The sequence below is a fragment of the Schistocerca americana genome, chromosome X, assembly GCF_021461395.2.
Source record: "Schistocerca americana isolate TAMUIC-IGC-003095 chromosome X, iqSchAmer2.1, whole genome shotgun sequence".
Lineage (NCBI taxonomy): Eukaryota > Metazoa > Arthropoda > Insecta > Orthoptera > Acrididae > Schistocerca > Schistocerca americana.
In genome coordinates, this window is record NC_060130.1 from 863,293,098 (window position 1) to 863,306,623 (window position 13,526).

At 40.9% G+C, this 13,526-nt stretch overlaps 1 protein-coding gene across 3 annotated transcripts in view; it reads right to left on the bottom strand.

The window, feature by feature from the left end:
• Positions 1 to 13,526, bottom strand: part of LOC124555521 (organic cation transporter protein-like) — a 241,744-nt gene that overhangs the window by 161,839 nt on the left and 66,379 nt on the right. For all 3 annotated transcript variants that reach the window (XM_047129472.1, XM_047129473.1, XM_047129471.1), the window contains exon 2: positions 1,345 to 1,501. In XM_047129472.1, coding sequence (XP_046985428.1) covers positions 1,345 to 1,493 — 149 coding nt within the window. In that variant the 5' untranslated portion in view covers positions 1,494 to 1,501. The remainder of the gene's footprint in view (positions 1 to 1,344; positions 1,502 to 13,526) is intronic.

Genomic DNA, 13,526 nt, shown 5'->3' on the forward strand with positions numbered 1-13,526 from the left:
ATCACTTACAGGCTGGTCCCGGCGGAGGTTCGAGTCCTCCATCGGGCATGGGTGTGTGTGTGTCCTTAGGATAATTTAGGTTAAGTAGTGTGTAAGCTTAGGGACTGATGACCTTAGCAGTTAAGTCCCATAAGATTTCACACACATTTGAACACTTATTGATCACTCACAAAATAAATGAATGAAATACGGATAGCTGCGTCCTGAGCTCCAGTTCGTTTTCAGCACTTGTCTACACAAATACTAGGATAATTTAACAATTACGTAATTAATAGTTTTCATAAAGATGAAAACACAAGGCAGACAATACAAGAATTTATATGAGTCACTAGCAGATAGACTGTAGATTCTTCTGAAATAGAACACCTTTAGGTAAAAGAAGCTAATATGGAAATTTCAGAATTATTCGCAAATAAACAAGGCTTTAAAAATTATTCCATATTTTTAGAAGTGGTAGTAGGGACTAAAGCAAGAAAAAAATATTCAGTGAACATAGGATCTAAAATGTAGGTTTTAAGAGCTATGAACTCATCTTCGCTAATGTGAAACGCATTTCGTTTATCGGAAATTCTTTGATATCACGGACGACGTGCAGAGTGCAATAAATGAATGAGAAAACTGCGGAACAGCATAGCTTATAAGGTTATCTGCTTGCTATTACATGCCGACGCACTTGTGACTCATTGCTAAGAAGGTGCTCAGTATGGTGTCAGTACATAGTAAGGGATGATTCTGTAGAACTTAATGTACCACGCACACTCTGAAAAACTCCAGGTTGGTCACGGACGCCCTGGAAGGCATTAGTGACTCATTCCGGTAGTGTTTATATATGGTTAATAGGGCTTGCATGCACGAAAGTGTCTCCACAACGGAAATCCAAGGTATTAAGATAGGGGGACACGCTGGCCTACAAACGTTAAATGTGTGTGTGTGAAGTGTTCTCGGACTTACATAGAAACTGGGTTGGTGCTCCATCATACATAACGACATCTCTTGTAATAGTTCCTCCTCTAGCAGGAATGTGTTCTAAATTTTTTATTGCGTTCTGCAGGTCGTTCGAAAAATGAAACCGCTTGCAGTAGAAGAGATGTGTTTCACAGTAGCGAAGATGAACAAGTGCTCATAGCTCTCAAAGTATGCGTTTTACAGCAAATGTTTACTGGACTTTTTTTCTTGTTTTGCTCCATACTATTACCTCTCAAAATTCGGAAGAACTTTTTTTACCACACTGTACATTGTCGTTTAATAGCAATGATCTATTACTCATCTACGGGGAAAAGACTGAAGAAGCAAAATTTAAGACTTAAGTAACTGAGGAAAGATTGGCTTGTGAATGTAGCTTACCTATGCTCGACGGTTCCAGCCGTGAAGATGAAACTTAATCCAGTAATTACGTGAAATATGATCGGTACAGTTATGTATATGAAGGTAAAGGCTTGGTATTTTCCGAAACGTCCTAACTCTTCCAGTACCTCATCGAGTTCATACGCCATTTCAGAATCTGAAAAATAAGATAAACATATCTTAATAAACAAAAAATGACAAGAGTCCTTAAAATTTTTCATGACCACAATATTTTAAAAAGATATAGAGTTATGAAGCCTGTACGTGTTTCCAGAGGGATGACTTTCTTTAGATGATACAACTATACAATTATCCGGAAGAGATTTACGACAATTTGATGAGTTACGATTACTCACAGCATTAAAGAAACTGTGTACGAAATACGTATGTAACCGTCAACAAGAGAGAGTCTTAATATGTTTCTCATAGTTGCCATATGAAGTCATTTCTTAATAACTGTGTGTTATTTTTTACATAAATACGAAATATACTAAGAATAGATACTAATTCGCTTCATCAGCAATGGATTTACTGTTTAGCTCCAAAATTTGTAAATAAACTGTGAAATACTACAGAAATTCTTTAATGTCAAATCGCAGTGACATTTTCCACAAATTTCACAAAACAATTTCTTCAGTCGTAGAATGTTATGTATCTGAAATGGCAATTGACTTTACCATAGAATCAACAGAAAATCAGTGGGGTTACACCATTCTCGCTAAAGTAATAATACTCATAACAAAAACAATATATCGTAAACTTTTTTCTGTTGTCATGCACATTTGTTTTACTTCACAGCGTAACTTTCATCCTTATCAACATGAAACTGTCGGCAAAACCTGGCAAGAACTCACCTGCTTTTCAGACTGACAATGATATTTTGTTCCGAATATCACAAGGCCAAAGAAGGAAGTAAAGTTGGGGTTCAACTCCTCATCGACGATGAAGTTATTACAGACAGATCACGAGCTCAGATTTGACAATAAAGTTTCTTTTGCCAGACAAAATAAACTGACCATTTCGTATTTTGAAATTGAGCGCTGTTACACGATAATGTGATTCTCTCGTTCTGCATTGCGAAACAGACAGAAGGATTTCGATTTACTTTTCCAAAATCTCTTTTCATTTCCGTCACATGCCTTGATGGACATAAATAGTGGCCCTTCCTCTTGCTTTGGGAAACGCTTAAATAAAATTATCTGTAAATACTGTGCCAGCAGCGATGGTGTGAGAAAGAGCTCGTGGAGAGTGCTCGTTGATCGCTCTCCCTGTAACCTTGCGCTGGTCAAAGGAGGACGTCCGTCTGGAAACGCCGCTGTCGAGTGCATTCGTCCGCTGGCCTTGGCTGCGGGGGGTACCAGCTCACGTCGCTTCAGTGCCAGACTTGGCTGTTAGTACAGTTTTCAGCTTATTGACATGTAACTAGCAATATGTCGTGATTATTGAAAACCAGAGGCACACCACGCACGAAACTGGATCTCAGGCTTATCGTGACTAGGCGCATAAACCACTTACGTCATACCGACCAAAATTTCCAAACTGTCTGATGTTCTCTCCTATTATTTCCGAACACTACATCCAGAGGAACGTACGCGGGATATGAGAAGAGGATCAGTGGGGGCTAGGACGTGGTGGGAGGGCTGAGCTGAACCAGCACTCAGGAATGTTAATATCCACGGAAATATTGATATCAAGGAAATAATTTCAGTAATACACCAAGGGGGAAGCTTTGGTGGCACTAAATACTGAAGGAGAGGATTCCTCAAATGATAAGGAACAAAAATGGTCAGATGGTCACCAGGCTGGAAATTGTTTCCAAGGGTGATGCACCTTAGTACACGGATTTCTGTCATTCATTCTTCTCACAGTTGAGGCTATCTTCACGGGGCAGTGTCGTCAACCTTCGCAACAGCCACCAGTGGGCTCAGGAGAATTCCCACGGTATGGTGGCAACGGACCATCAGCACCGGTTCAGCATCAGTACGTGGTCGTGGATTATTGACAATCGCCTCGTGGGTCCAGCCGTCCTTCCACAACGTTTCACAGGAGAGGAACATCTGCAGTTACTGCGGATATCCTTGCTTCTCCTACTGGAAGTCGTGCCTTTGGTGGTAAGGAGGTGGTTACTACATGACGGTGCTCCAGCTGACTGGCCTTTTGAGTGTTGAGCTAAAACATTAGTACAGACAGAATGTTCCCACTTGCTTGGCGTGCTCGAATGCGCACTTTCAATCATTGAAATCTACACTGTCAAAGATCTTTTACCTTCTTCCCGAAGTGGGCGTGCCTTCCTTGGAACAGATTTTCGGACATATGTACATATAATCTCTTTTACTCTTTTTCCTCGCAGGGACCGTTTTCTGCAGTTTCTCCCCATTCACTAAAATCATCCTGTATATAGGAATATCGGACCCGTTTTGTGACAGGACTCAAGCTTTAGCAGATACAACTCAGCACGTCGTTCCTAACGAGGCGATATCATGAGATGTAAAAGTAACTTCTGGAGCACTCGAATGGAGTGTTGCGTGGTAGTTGCTATTCATCAAATAACGTGGTGGGTAATGATGACAGCTTCTTAAGGGTGTTAGAAGATGATGCTATTGTATATTGGAAAGCTGCATCACCAGAAATTGTAGCTAAATTCAGAGAGACTTGTAAAGGATGAACGTTAGGTGTAAGTAAAGGCAGTTGACTCGTGTTGCCAAGGGTTGTTTCGACTACGCTGCATAAGTTTCGCTGGGAAGCCCTTGCACATCCTGGGTACAATCATGGTTCCGTAGACAACTGCAGAAATTTTCCCATGAAGGCATTGACTATCTTATCTCAGAGTGAGAAATGCATTAACAGTTATGGCGATCACTTCTGAAATAATAAACGGTTTACTTTTTTTTCATCTGCCTCATTTTCACTTGACTGCCCCTGATATGAACCGTTGGATAAAGTCTTGAACTCCATGAGACATTGCACATAAGTTGCTGCTGTATGTGATAAAGTCGCAACGTCAGAAAGCTGTAGCTAAATACAGGAATGGACCCCTGAGAAAGGGCTTAACTACACTGGGGCAACTGGAAAATAGCCCTGTGGCGCCGAGAATAAGGGTTCCCGGCTCTCGAAAAAGTGAAACAGAAAAAAAACAGGAATAATTAAAATGGGAAAAAATAAAAAACTAGTAAAATTTATCAGTCAGGTAAAGTATTTCTCTATGTTAAATTAAAATTCGTTTTGGAAACTTCCAGAGCGAATCATGTACCTCCTTTACCCAGGTCAAAGATCAACCTGCATCAGAAATTGTGCATCAGTTTCGTGGGCTGTAGGACGAAAAGGGCCAACGGCCTTGCCGCAGTGGTAACACTGGTTCCCGCCAGATCACCGAAGTTAAGCGCTGTCGGGCTGAGCTAGAACTTGGATGCATGCCCATCCGGTCTGCCGAGCGCTGTTGGCAAGCGGGGTGCACTCAGCCCTTGTGAGGCAAACTGAGGAGCTGATTGACTGAGAAATAGCGGCTCTGGTCTCGGAAACTGACATACCGCCGGAAGAGCATCCGGTGACGCCTGTGGGCTGAGGATGACACGGCTGCCTGTCGGAGCCTGTGGACGGAGTTAACGTTTACACAGAACGAAACGGACTAAGTGAGCAAATTTTGCTGCCAAGGCTGTGACGGATGTGAAGATTTAAAGATGTATTTGCGAAATTCAAACTGGAAGTATCTAAATTACACACTTGGCGCGAATGAAAATCATAATATAATCTGCAATATGGAAATAGGCTACCTACTTTGAAATGAATTGTCCTAAAAACTTAACGAGTGTGGGTTAAATGCTCCTAAATGCCTATCTATAAATAGAATCAGCAAATCACGCATAGTAACCACTAAGGGACCAGAAAAATTACAGGGCTAAATCACATTACAAACTGAATTGTAAAAGTCTAAGCAAAGTCATTATAGAATAAAAAAGTGGTATTTTTCAGTCGGTGACGAGGTGATTAGAGCTAGAGCACTATCACCAATTGGGAAATGATAGGCACATCACAAAAAACTTAAATATGCGAGTTCGGACGGGAATTTGAATCGTTCTCCCGAATGCGAGTACAGTGTTTTACTACGGCACGTATTTTCAAGAAGAAATTAAATTATTACAGCATCAACATAAAAAGTAAGTTACTTGGAACATAGTAAAAAGTGAGGCAGGAAAGTGAAAACAGAAAAATGAGGAACTTCTTAAAGAAAGTTATGAACTGATCAAAGATAGCGCCAAAGTTCTGCAGGCTATTAATAAAGCTTCGTTACACTCAAGCGCCAAAGAAACTGGTATAGGAATGCGTATTCAAATTCAGAGATATGTAAACAGGCACAATGCGGCACTGCGGTCTGCAACGCATATAGAAGAGAACAAGTGTCTGGCGCAGCCGTTAGATCCGTTACTACTGCTACAATGGCAGATGTACCGTGAATATCAGGAATCCGGTAACACATCAAATCTCTGACGTCGCTGCGACCGGAAAAAGATCCTGAAAGAACGGGACCAACGTCAAATGAAGAGAATCGTTCAATGTCACAGAAGTGCAACCCTACCGCATATTGCTGCAGATTTCAATGCTGGGCCATCAACAAGTGCCAGCGTTCGAACCGTTCAACGAAACATCATCGATATGGGCTTATGGAGCCGAAAGCCCACTCGTGTACCCTTGATGACTGCACGACACAAAGTTTTAACGCCTCGCCTGGGCCCGTCAACACTGACACTAGACTGTTGAAGACTGGAAACATGTTGCCTGCTCGGACAAGACTCGTTCCAAATCGTATCGAGTGGATGGACGTGAACGGGTATGGAGACAACCTCATGAATCCATGGACCCTGCATGTCAGTATGGGTGGAGGTTCTGCAATGGTGTGGGACGTGTGCAGCTGGAGTGATATGGGACCCCTGATACGTCTAGATACGACTCTGACAGGTGAGACGTACGTAAGCATTCTGTCTGGTCACCTGCATCAATTCATGTCCACTGTGTATTCCGACGGATTTGGGCAATTCCAACATAACAGTGTGAGACCCCACACGTCCAGACTTGCTGCAGTGTGGCCCCAGGAACACTCTTCTGAGTTTAAACGCTTCCACTGGCCACCAGACTCCACAGACATGAACGCTATTGAGCATATCTAGGATGCGTTGCAACATGCTGTTCAGAAGAGATCTCCATCCCCTCGAACTCTTACTGATTTATATACCAGCCCTGCAGGATTCATGGTGTCAATACCGTCTAGCACTACTTCAGACATTAGTCGAGTCCATGCCACGTCGTGTTGCGGCATTTCTGCGTGCTCGAGGAGGCCCTACACGATATGAGATAGGTGTGTCAGTTTCTTTGACTCTTCAGTGTATACAAGTAGCATAATTCAAGTGTGAACAGTTTATTAGTTTACGGGCTACATTTTCCAACCAAAAACTTTCCAAAAAGGTTTAATACAGAATGAAATTTTCACTCTGCGGTGGAGTGTGCGCTGATATGAAACTTTCTGGCAGATTAAAACTGTGTGCCGGACCGAGACTCGAACCCGGGACCTTCGCCTTTCGTGGGCTAGAACGAGGCCCGGAATTCGAGTCTCGATCCGGCACACAGTTTTAATCTGCCAGGAAGTTTCAAGTTTAATACATTGCCATTGTTGTGTTTTTTGGGAATATTATTCGACGCAAGCAGTTTTGTTAAATGAGCAGATAATTTTCGATAATAGAACTTCCTCAATTCGAAATATTGGTTGAAATTGATTGGCAAGTCGCTAGTGCATAACCGATTGCAAGTGATGATATTATTGTTCGCGATATTGCTAGCGATGCAGCGCTCATGTGAGGCTCGTGTCGATGAAAATACAGGGTGATTACAATTAAATTTTCGCTACTGTAGCTTGCGTAGACGGAAAACTATTAACTATATGGGTATCCAACTTTATTGGAATGATGTTCAGACTGTGCGCTGCGTGATTGGCATTGTCAGTAATGTAAATGTCATGACTTGCCGTTAGTCGCCGGTACTGGTACTGCGACGTTGGGTTGAAACAAGACACAGTGTGCATTGCAGATGCAGACAGTCAACATGGGTCTGGGTAAGGTGAGCAGAGCTTTACTCTTAAAGCTGTTTCATCTAAACGACAGCCATAGTGCTGCAGCTCTTTTATTTATTTATTTACACGCCAAGTTCCGTAGGATCAAATTGAGGAGCACATCTCCAAGGTCATGGAACGTGTCAGTTCATGAAATTACAACATAAAAGTAATAAAAATTAATGTTTATGAACCGGGAAGTCAGTCCATAAGATTAAGTAAACGCAATCAACAATACAATAAGTATCAGCTTAATTTTTCGAGGAACTCCTCGACAGAATAGAAGAAGTGACACATGAGGAAACTCTTCAGTTTCGATTTGAAAGCGCGTGGATTACTGCTAAGATACTTGAATTCGAGAGGTGGCTTATTGAAAATGGATGCAGCAGTATACTGCACACCTTTCTGCGCAAGAGTTAAGGAGGTTCGATCCAAATGCAGGTTTGATTTCTGCCGAGTATTGACTGAGTGAAAGCTTCTTATTTTTGGGAATAAGCTAATATTGTTAACAAGAAATGACAGTAAGGAATATACACATTGAGAGGCCAATGTCAAAATACCCAGACTCGTGAACAGGGGTCGACAAGAGGTTCGTGAACTTACACCACTTATTGCATGAACCACCCGTTTCTGAGCCAAAAATATCCTTTTAGAATGGGAAGAGTTACGCCAAAATATAATACCATACGACACAAGCGAATGAAAATAAGCGAAGTAAACTAATTTTCGTGTCGAAGGATCACTCACTTCTGATTCCGTTCGAATAGTAAAAATGGCAATATTAAGTCTTTGAACAAGATCCTGAATGTGGGCTTTCCACAACAGCTTACTATCTATCCGAACACCTAGAAATTTGAACTGTTCATTTTCACTAATCATACGCCCGTTCTGTGAAATTAAAACGTCAGGTTTTGTTGAATTGTGTATTAGATACTGTAAAAATTGAGTATTACTGTGATTTAGCGTTAGTTTATTTTCTACAAGCCATGAACTTAGGTCATGTACTGCACCATTTGAAACCGAGCCAATGTTGCACACAACATCCTTTACTACCAAGCTAGTGTCATCAGCAAATAGAAATATTTTAGAGTTAACCTTAATACTAGAGAGCATATCATTTATATAAATAAGGAGCAGGAGTGCTCCCAACACTGATCCCTGGGGCACCCCCACTTGACAGTACTCCACTCAGACCCCACATCACAGCCGTTATCAACAGTGTGAGTAATGACCTTTTACTGCCTGTTGCTAAAGTAAGAGGTGAACCAATTCTGAGCTGCTCCCTGTATTCCATAATGGTCCAACTCCTGGAGCAATATTTTGTGATCAACACAATCAAATGCCTTAGTTAAATCTCAAAAATATGCCAAGCGTTCGAAACCATTTGTTTAATCCATCCAGTACCTCGCAGAGAAAAGAGAATATAGCATTTTCAGTTGTTAAACGACTTCTAAAGCCGAACTGTACATTTGATAGCAAATCGTGTGATATAAAATGGTCAATTATCCATACACACACAGCCTTTTCAACATCTTTTTCAAACACTGATGGCATAGAAATAGGTATAAAATTATCTACATTATCCCTTTCTCCCTTTTTATAAAATGGCTTTACTACTGAGTACTTTAATCGCTCAGGAAACTGACTATTCCTAAAGGAAAAAACACAAATATGGCTAAATACAGGGCTAACGTGTGCAGCACAGTACTTTAATATTCTGCTAGACACTCCATCATAACCATGAGCGTCCTTCGTCTTTAGTGATTTAATTATTAACTCAGTCTCCCCCTTGTCTGTATCACAGAGAAGTATTTCAGACATCAATCTCGGAAAGGAATTTGCCAAGAAAGTTATATGACACCCTGTAAAAACAAAACTTTTATTTAATTCACCAGCAATGCTCAGAAAATGATTGTTAAATACTGTGCATATATCTGATTTATCAGTGACAGAAATATTTTTGTTGCGAACTGACTCTATATCGTCGACCTTGTGCTGCTGACCAGACACTTCCTTCGCAACTGACCATATGGTTTTAATTTTAACCTGTGAATTAGCTGTTGTATGTGAATATCACATACTCTTTTCTTCCTAATAACATTTTAAGAACCTTACAGTACTGCTTGTAATGGGCTACTGTAGCTTGATTGTGATTACTTCTAACATCTTGATATAATTCCCGCTTTGTTCTACAAGATATTCCTATCCCACTAGTCAGCCACCCGAGCTGCCTATTACTGCTAGTACCCAGTTTAAAAGGTTCTAATGGAAAGCAGCTCTCAAAGAGCATGAGAAATTGTGATAAGGAAAGTACTGTATTTATCATCTATGTTATCGGCACCATAAACATCCTGCCACTCTTGTTCCTTGACAAGGTTTAAAAAAGTCTCTATTGCTGTTGGATTAACTTTCCTACATAGTTTGTAATTAAATATGACACTTGTTTGGGTACAAAAGCATTTTAATGTTAAAATTTGTGCATCATGGTCTGAAAGGCCATTCACGCTTTTACTAACAGAATTGCCATCTAGTAATGAAGAATGAATAAAAACATTGTCTATGCCTGTGCTACTGTTTCCCTGCACCCTAGTTACGAAAAACACAGTCTGCATCAGATCATGTGAATCTAGGAGATCTATCAACACACTTTTTCTTGCACCATCATATACAAAATTAATATTGAACTCACCACATATAACTAATTTCTGGTACTTCGTACAAAGTGAATAACGAACCCTATCTGGCTTGAGCAGAAATGCTCTGAAGTCGGAGTTAGGGGACCTATAAAAAACAACAATTAGAAGTTTAGTTTCACTAAATTCAACTGCCCCCGCACAACATTCAAATATATGTTCAGTGCAGTGTCGTGATACGTCTATGGACTCAAATGGAATAATGTTTTTACGTACATAGCCACTCCCCCACCCCGCAAGGAACTCCTTGAAAAACAGCCAGCTAATCTGTATCCTGGTAAAGGAAGCCTCTCCATTGTCAAGTTATTTAAGTGGTGCTCTGTTATACCAATAATTTCAGAGTCAACATCTATAAGCAGTTCACCAACTTTATCTCTAACACCTCTTATATTTTGATGAAATATGCTAATTCCTTCTCTACTTGGAAACATTACATCCTCAGAAGGTGAGCCCTTAGTTAGAGGAACTTCCTTTAAGCAGGTATACCTATCAGCTGTCTTCAATCTAAAAAAGTATCGACGTAATAAAGGAATACGGAGAGGCCCTCACTCCGCACTGGGACTATACAACAAGATTTTGAAATTCGAATTAACATGAGATTTGGGAACTGCTCCTGGAAGAGGCTGATAGCGAATTGCGCCACAAATTGTTGAAATAGTTTCTGTTGCCATGGCTGAGAATGCTGGACACAATGTGCAATCTCTAATGCAATCTCTAGTGCGGTTCTATGCTGTCGTGGATGCAGCCGGTCGTCATATTCAGCAACGTCTGGGTCCTGGAACGTACACACTGTACGCAGTTAACAAACGTTACCCTCTCAAGTGAACATTAAAATGGGTTTATTTCAATGGTTTATTCGTTATTTCCCGTCTGCATGTCCTTACAAATGTTTCCACGAAGTTTCATTGTCCTACTATCACTCGTTTGTCATGAGTGCCCTCTCAAGTAGCGCAAGTTTAATTATAACCACTCTGCACGTATTTCAGATCAGGAGGTACACAGTGGCGTAACAGGTCGCGTACAAATGATACTACTATAAATTACGATTCACCAAAATGAAACACAGTATTAAACAATGACCTATGCGCACAGTACGACTCTGTGGCAAGTCTGTAACGAGAGAAATCAACATGTTAGCAGCCCGAATTCCACTTACCTCTACCGACTCAGTGCTACAGAGCCGAGAAGTTCAGAAAATGTCGATACATTGTACTGGTATTGAGGATACGAACCGAACACCTTTTTTAACGAGATATACGTAGAAACATCAATTTCAAACCGCGTTTCGTGTTGTTAATAAGACTCCTATGATTTAAAGGTAAATTAGTTTTCTAATAAAAATATAGCTTAATTCATGAAATCCGAGCTTCACACGTTAGTAATTCTCATAAAAAATACTTCTTACCATATGTGCTTTGAAAAGGTGTTTCAAGAAACCTTGGTGATGTACTCCACTTCTCGAACATCGTCTTTATGAGCGAATACAGCAAGTACTTGGCGCAGCAACATTGAAGGAGCATTTATGCAGTGGTCAGAATGATTTTTGCATATTGCTTTAATATAAATATTGGACATAATAGGAAACAAAGCTGATTTTTTTTCCTGTCAGGTGCTTCAAAAATGGTTCAAATGGCTCTGAGCACTATGGGACTTAACATCTGAGGTCATCAGTCCCCTAGAACTTAGAACTACTTAAACCTAACTAACCTACGGACATCACACACATCCATGCCCGAGGCAGGATTCGAAACTGCGGCCGTAGCGGTCGTGCAGTTCCAGGCTGAAGCGCCTAGAACCGCTCGGCCACATGTCAGGTACTCATAAGAAACCAAAAATTAAGAAGATAATCACATTTCCACATGATAAAAACAAACAAAAAATAAAAATAAAACCTTACAAAAGATAGAACTTGCAAACATTTCAGTTTCTTTTCGCTGACATTTTGCATAACACATTGTTTGTGAACGAATTCGTCCTCTTCGTAATTGGAGAAACTTCTGAATGCGATTAGGCATACCGCTTACAAAATTGCCCAGAATGATTCTACTGCCACTAGCATACATTTAGCGTAAGGACCTCGAAGATAAGATACGAGAAATGAGGGCTCATACGAAGGAGTAGAGACATTCGTTTTTCCTTCGCTGCATTTGCGAGTGGAACGGTAAAGGAAATGACAAGTAGTAGAAAAAGGTACCCTCCACCACGCACCGTACAGTGGCTTGCGGAGTATCTCTGTAGATGTAGATAAGCCTATGTGGTATTGTCCGATTACTCCACAGCGGTTTCTAAGAGGTCCTGTAAGGTCCCTACTGGGACAGGTCGAGTGAAAACCGCTTGCTTTAGCGTGGCCCATACAGCTGAGATCTGTAGAATATGGAGACCATTCCATCCGACTGATTTTATGCTCCACCAGGAAAGTGCTCACAAGATTGAGACGATGGTGGCGTGCATTGTCGCCTATCAGCGTGAATCTCGTTCCAATATATTCACCAAATAGAGCGACAATGCGTGCAAGGATGTCCCGACACTTCACACCAGTCATCATCCCATTTGTTGGCACATGTGGTATCCTATGGCCATAAATGATTCCACTCCATTGCATGACTGAAATGCGTTAATAAGGTGGCTGTCTATTATACAGTTAGGGTGTAAATGATAGCCTCGTTGCCTCTAAATACGAATACCAGCATTGTCAGGGTGGAGACTGTTAAGAGTCTCATCAGAAAAGAGCGTTGTGTCCCAATGCTGCTAGTCAACAGAGAGTGGTTTGGTGTTCATGAGACACGAACCCTTGTCAGAACCCGATTTAGAGGAGGAGCCTCGATAGGTCTCCTGGCACGTAAGCCTGCTCATGGGGCCTAATTAGTATTGTTTGTGTTGACACATGCACTTCTGTAGCTGTTTGGAACTGCTTCCGCAGACGTGTATCATTGTCCGACCATAGGTTCCCTATCTCAAATTGTTCAGCGGGGTATCCTCTACGTCCTGTTAAATTTTTGCTCTATCTTACGGAAACACCCTGTATAATAACTGCGTTATGTAATGTTTCCAGTTATGTTACTCTTCTTCAGGTTTCCGTTATTCTCTTATTATTAGGCAAGAAACAAATTTTCACTTAGTTGCATAGACGGACCACATCTCGAAGAATGATAATATCGAAACAACTAAGGAAAGATAGAAAAAAAACACGATAATGACCGCATTGCACATAAGGAAGTGTTCTGTTTTTTTTTTTTATCACAGATTCCGATAGCAAGAAATGTATATTAAAAATTAGGAAGAGCCTATCTTTTTAGGACTTGTCTTCAGAATACGCCAAGAACGACAGGCGTAAAAGTGTTATTGAAGAATCTCAACTGTATCCCAGTTATTTTCGGCCATAATGGCTACGT